The sequence below is a fragment of the Cynara cardunculus genome (genome assembly GCF_001531365.2).
Source record: "Cynara cardunculus var. scolymus isolate 2C chromosome LG 2, CcrdV1, whole genome shotgun sequence".
Classification (NCBI taxonomy): Eukaryota; Viridiplantae; Streptophyta; class Magnoliopsida; order Asterales; family Asteraceae; genus Cynara; species Cynara cardunculus.
Window position 1 is genome coordinate 4,440,762 of NC_037529.1, and position 6,526 is coordinate 4,447,287.

General features: G+C 32.7%; 1 protein-coding gene across 1 annotated transcript in view; it reads right to left on the reverse strand.

Annotated features, from left to right (window-relative positions):
- LOC112504515 (mediator of RNA polymerase II transcription subunit 15a-like) overlaps window positions 1-1,777 on the reverse strand; it is a 6,959-nt gene extending 5,182 nt beyond the window's left edge. Inside the window, exons 1-3 of the mRNA XM_025108452.1 lie at window positions 1,688-1,777; window positions 1,177-1,258; window positions 436-1,005 (exon numbers count right to left, since the gene is read on the reverse strand). Of these exons, the coding sequence (XP_024964220.1) occupies window positions 436-1,005; window positions 1,177-1,258; window positions 1,688-1,777 (742 nt within the window). The remainder of the gene's footprint in view (window positions 1-435; window positions 1,006-1,176; window positions 1,259-1,687) is intronic.
- Between the last annotated feature and the right edge of the window lie 4,749 nt (window positions 1,778-6,526).

Here is a 6,526-nt window from a genome sequence, read left to right on the forward strand (position 1 = left end):
TGTGTATATATGCATTCCATATATAATATATGTGCTAAGAGTGTTACGTATATCGAGTCCTTATATGTATGTATATGTTTAAACATAAACATATATATATATATATATAGACTTGGGATTACGTGAGACCAATGGTTTTTCGTGAGACCCGTAAGACCAATTCTCAACCCTTGGATTAGATTTACAATCGTCAGATCTGAACATTTATAAACGCCACGAGACTTCTCACTAATTACGAAATTGCCACCTTGCAATTAGATCATTAATTTATAAACTTGATCAATGAACATAAATTGGTCTTACGGGTCTCACGAAAACCCTTCGGTCTCACGTGAACCCATATATATATATATATATATATATATACATATATATATATATATATGCATTCCATATATAATATATGTGCTAAGAATGTGTAACTTTCCAAGTTACCTGCCATGGCATTAGCAATCTTTCCTTGATGCTGTTCTTGTGGCTTCTGCTGCCCATCACCAATTGCAAATCCTTGAAACCTATGTGGCCCGTTTTCTGGTATCAAATTATTAGAGCTCCTAGAAGGCTGTGGAAACTGTAACTGCATTTTACTCGGATTCTGCTGAAAGCTCTGAATCGGTTGAACCATCTGCTGCGGTGGCTGTGGCTGTGGCTGTGGCTGCTGCAACTGACTTGTGTTACTTTGTTGCCACAATGCCTGTTGATTTTGCAAATGACTCGTTTGGCTATTATTAACCATCGGCCTTGGACAGGGCTGAAGCTGGTTTGATGGAAATCGGTTTTGGTTCTTTTGATGACCAAAAATGATGTTTGATTGCTCGATTGAGGAATATGTTTGTGGCTGTTGGATGGCTTTTTGCTTCARGACCTGTTGCCTTAACGGTTGATCTTGGAGCGGCTGGCTAGGCTGTATGGGCTGATATTGGGACAAATCCATTGTCCTAGATGACCGAGAACTTTGTGCAACAGGATTAGAGACAAAGTTAGGTGCTGCAGATAGTATCTGACCTGCAACATAAAGCWCGATTATTACAAACTTTGTTTTAAACGTCTCCTAAAAACTTGTTAGCGTGTCCAAAAGCATACTATAAACTTATTACARCATTTTTTACAAAGAACGTATTTTATTAGGACATTTAGACATATTTGACATCTTGTAAATACACGTTCAGTTGCTACCTGATCTTGGCAGTGTGGCTGTGCTACTGTTGGCAGCCACGCTGCTCGCTGTCATCATCTCGGCAATTCCAGATTGTACTGACTGCATAAAAACATGTAAACAACCATTATACAGTTTTAATTTTGACAATCCCAGATGACTGTTTCCATAAAATCATATGTTTTTCATGCTTGAGTTGAAAATTTCTTGTAAAAGATTAAAAAGCCATCAACTTTGAGCATCATCTTCATAAATCTTTATACTGCACACCCTCAACTCCAAAATTATTGAACACATATTACTTCCGTACCCATCATCATAGGGGATCAAAGATCCACTCCGAAAGCATTTGCTGATAGTTGCTTGATGACATTATCGGTAAAAAAGAAACCTTTTAATGCTTTGTTTCCTTGTAAAAAGATTAACTTAGATTCTTGATCATTGATTCGTAGCTCCACATAGCGCAAAGTAAAAAGATGTTCGAACCATTAACAATATCATATGAACAAGTTGTTAAAATGACTGGAATACCTTATTTGCTGATGAACCTCCCCTTAAAACTGTGCCTCCATTTACAGCGGTCGTGTTTGGCTGAGTAGGGTAATTTGGATTGATCGTCATTGCAGCCGCACTGGTGATCATGAAAATTAAGCCTTTACTCTYGTTTCAACGCTATATATGTATAGATTGTGCTTGTATGTATATATATACCATACTTCATAACTCAAAATAGTGAGTCTGATATGAAAAGGTTTGCAGCATCAGTAACCAAAAAGAAACATTAGTACTAAAGCTAATTAGCCAAGTTGTCACTAGAATCACAATCAACAAACAGTWGGCCTTTCCATAATTTAAACTCAACCTCTTAAACTTTTTGTTGACATTGTTTTAAGGCATACAAGTATAACAAGTATAAGAAAAGGTCATTTCTGACAGGTTTGAGAATATTACTGTTTAACAAAAGAATCTGATAGGTTTGAGAATCACTATTTAACAAAAAAATGCCACTTTCACACACAACAACCTCTAGAAACTTGCCAGAAAGTCATGGATTTAAAAAGTAYTTATCGGTAGGTCATTTAGCTAAATAATCGCAATAAGAACATCACACATGTTCAAAGAAAGTGYGACAAGTCCTGTTCACAATTAAGAAAAATCTAAAAGTTGATCGAGTCTAGTGGATGTGGAAGATACAAATAACATATAGAAGAAATGTAGATTATCCGGTGACGACATCAAGTATAGTCACGGTACGAGGATATAATAGAYGTTATATCTATATTGTTCGCTAAACGACAGACAGCCGCAAAAACTTGAAGCGAACAGACAACCACGTGCACGATAGGGTACTTGATAACGCCCCTGTATGTAGCCCTAATTGACCTGAGCTCAACAGTATACAAACCTACAAAACTGTCTTTCTAGAAGAATTTCTCGAATGTACATAAAGAGGGATCGAAGTTTCTAATTGCGCATTTAACATTAATGCTGAAAAATATCTGATCATGTATAATATAGCAATAGATCACTTAGAATGGTGATCTTTTGATGACAGAAAAAATAGAAGCCCTTTTTTCCAAAAGTTTCTTTCAAAGACAAACTTAAAAGTAAAATGCTATGATGGTCCTTCAATAAATACTACCATGTTCTATCTTTTTGGGTGTCTTCTTATCAATTACATGTCTTCTCCTTTTCTCATTTAAATCCTTCCCAAGATATACATGTAGAAAATACAAAAAACAAATGTTATATATGTATAACTTTCTTCTTTGGCCATGAGCGATAAATCGATCTAGCTAGTCATTAAGCAACAAAGAAGGCGATGATCGTCCTTAATTACATCCTCAGCACAATCTTWATTAGTACCATATATTCAGCAAGCATAATTAGAAGTAGAACAGATGAAAGAAATAGTTTTAAACATGTAAAAAWATATGTAGAGTAACTATGTAGTGCAATAACTCATTACCTCCCTTGCTTAATTTCTACAAACTGATCATTCAGTTCCTGTAATATATATATATATATACACACACAAACACACACCCACACAGACACATATACAATAATAGCTAAAATTTCCAACATATATATATATATGCTAAAAGCAAACAGTTCAAACATATATATGTATATGCAACACATGTACGGAACAGAAAAGATCGCATACAATAATAGCATTTGGGGACGACTCTTCCCCAAATAGCAACTAGCCCTATGTGAATTTGTGCAGATTATTGATCTCAGGAATACCCAAAAAATTAGCGGAATATATATCAAGACAAAAACATCCGGGAAAAAAAAAAAAAAAAAAAAAAAGAGATAAAATCGGGGGTTGTTTATGCAGTGATTAATTAGTGTTCTTGATCAATTAAAAACACATTCAGACATTATCACAAACACCTTGAGAAAACAATCGCAAGTCCCCAAACTCGCTCCAACATGCAAAAAATCACTTTAACTCAACAAAAAAACTTAAAAATGAAGAATCAAGAACAAGAAATTGAAAGATAATCATAAATTTACCAAGAATTCACTAATGAAAACCGATGATCATCATAAATAAGTTCGTTAATCCAGGTATCCAAATCCTGTCCTGAAGCATTGCTCGGATCATCAACTGCTGGTTCACTACTACTGCGACTACTGCCGCTATTCATCATGCAAAAACCCTGCAAACTTCAATCAAAACAGCAAAGTGAAAAAAAACAATGAGCAAGGTTCTTTTTAACAAAACCCAGTTGAAAAAGACTTGAATCTATCAAACCCTAACAAGATTAGTCTACTGTGATCATCATATATAGTGATACGATCGACCGACAACTGATGTTAGCAGAAATTTAAGTCCGATTCAACGTGGCATTAGCTACGTACTGCAGTCGGTGGGATCGATGTAGTCCACCAAGTAAAGAAAACGTCCAGAGAGAGAAGAAGCCAGAAAGGAAAATCTGATGCAATCGACGTTACAATTTTGCCGAAGCTATATGCGTATGTGATCACGCCTGTGCTTTCTTGATGAATTTAAGTTGGTCTTTTGCATTGTGCTTTTGTAGTGAACATATTTTCWAATATCATCCAATTCTATCTCTTAAATGTCATTTCAGTCCCTTGGACTCACTGAACTTTACATTATTAGTCCTTTCATCTCTTCCAATTCGTATGTAAGTTGACTATATGGTCCCCACTGACTGCAACAATGACGCTTAACGAAGCCCAACTAAAGGGGCAAAACAKTCATTCTACAAATTTACATGAGTATTAAGGTTCTTTGGGCCTATTGTGTCAATGTATCTAAACTTGAAGGTGCTTTTTGAAACAAAGGATGCTGAAAATGTTCTGAAAGTCAAATATCAGATTCTAAAAAAAGTAAAAAGTTACAGTAACAAATTATGTGTTTAAAAATAAAATAAATATATTTAACTTTAATTAATTTATTACACTTAATCATTATATTATTAAACATCACAATAATCATTTTTTAATGTTTTATAAATCGGGTTTAATTGAATTTTTTTTTAATTCGTTAAAATAAAAAGAATCAGATTTCAACGAACAGATAAAAAGTTATTATATAGAAAAGGTCGATTTTAATCGGTTTTATTATAATTCTTAAAATCCGTAAGAATTACTTTGAAATCGTATGTTGTATGATAACGGTGGTTACCTTTTTATCTAATAAATTACATCATAATTAATAAGACATTTTTTGTTCGTAGAMTGGTGTCTACAAGAAGCCATCTCAAACAACAAAGCTATTTTTTCTTATTAAGAGGTTGTTTACTAATCACTTACCTGGGTAAGTGCTTATCACGTTACATTACCTTATCGGATGAATATGGTAAAGACTAAGAATCTTACCCGGTAAGAGCGAGACAAGGACCATAATCTTATATGGTAAGTGAAGGCGACGACTCTTACCATGATAAATGTTTACTAGGTAAATTGTTGCATACAGTGTCGTTTTGGTAGACTAAAATCTTACCTGGTAAGTAAGTGGTAGTATTAAATTTTATCGATAAAGATTTACTGGATAAATGTTTAATAAGCGACCCCTAAATTATAGTACTTCTTGTTCACAAAATATGTTCTTTCTAATCATATAAAAAATACTATGTTCTTTATATTACATAAAAACATAGTACATTATATAAAATATATTTTTTGAAAATAAATCACTATTTAACATTTATCAGATAAACATTCACCGATTGTTAATTTATCTTATTGGGTGAGTATGGTAAATACTGATAAATATTAATATTCGAGAATCTTACTCGATAAGTGAGAGATAAGACTTTTATTTAGTTGACATTTACTGGATAAGGCCTATTCCTGACAAGTCATAAACCGCCCCTCACCTTTTTATCCGCTTTCGGTTTCTCATCCTAATTTTTCGTCTTTTTTTTCCATTTTTAACCTCTTTCTTTCAATAAGATGTTCTTTTAAATTAAATACTGTTTTTTTTATTAACCTAAATATCCAACTCACTATGCGAGCCGACTAATCTCAGGGCGACCACCTGCTTTTCAGATAGCCCGTAGTCACCGCATTTAAACCTCCGTGGCCACAAGAGGATTTTTATTCCTCATTGGATTTGTACCTAGAACCTCTTAGTACTTTTAAATTAAATACTGTTAAATTATATAACAATGAGTTTGTTTCATATTTTTTAAGTTTTCTTATCAAAAAAGTTATTCATATCGTTATGAAATTTGTTGATGTAAGTGTACGAATATTATTTAATAAATGTTATTCACAATCTCGTGTATTTTGATCATTGATAAATATTAATTTTTTTTTATATAATRGATAATATCATCATGATTAAAAAAATTCAAAATATAAATTACAAAATTATATGATTCTGACAAAACACCCAAAAAATTTGAAGTTCAAAAAAGCATGAATCGGTTAGAAAAACGTGTTGTTTGAAACATTTAAGTACTCGGGTTTTCGGTTATCATGCTGGTGTGGCGAGCGATGTGGTATCCAACTCAGTATTATTTGCTGACGTGATTGATGATGTGAATGTTTTTAATGTAAAGTTAGTCTTCAACTGGTTACCCAGATACTTAAATGTTTAAAACTTTAAATTTTAGGTACACAAATGGAGTTTTGAAAATATGTTACTTAAAATAAAAATCAAGTTAAAGTATGTTACTTTTTTATACAATCTGCCTTAAATTTTTTAGAGATTGGAGATTTGTCTGCAAAATCTTTTGTTGATTTTTTTTATTTTGAAATACTTTACAAGATGTAAGTTTAGTTTTTAGAAATGTGTTAAGAATAACTGCTTTTTAGTAAGTTTTTTAAATGTTACGGATTTAAAATATTAAAATATTCATAAAAATTTACATTCAAATCTTTAAC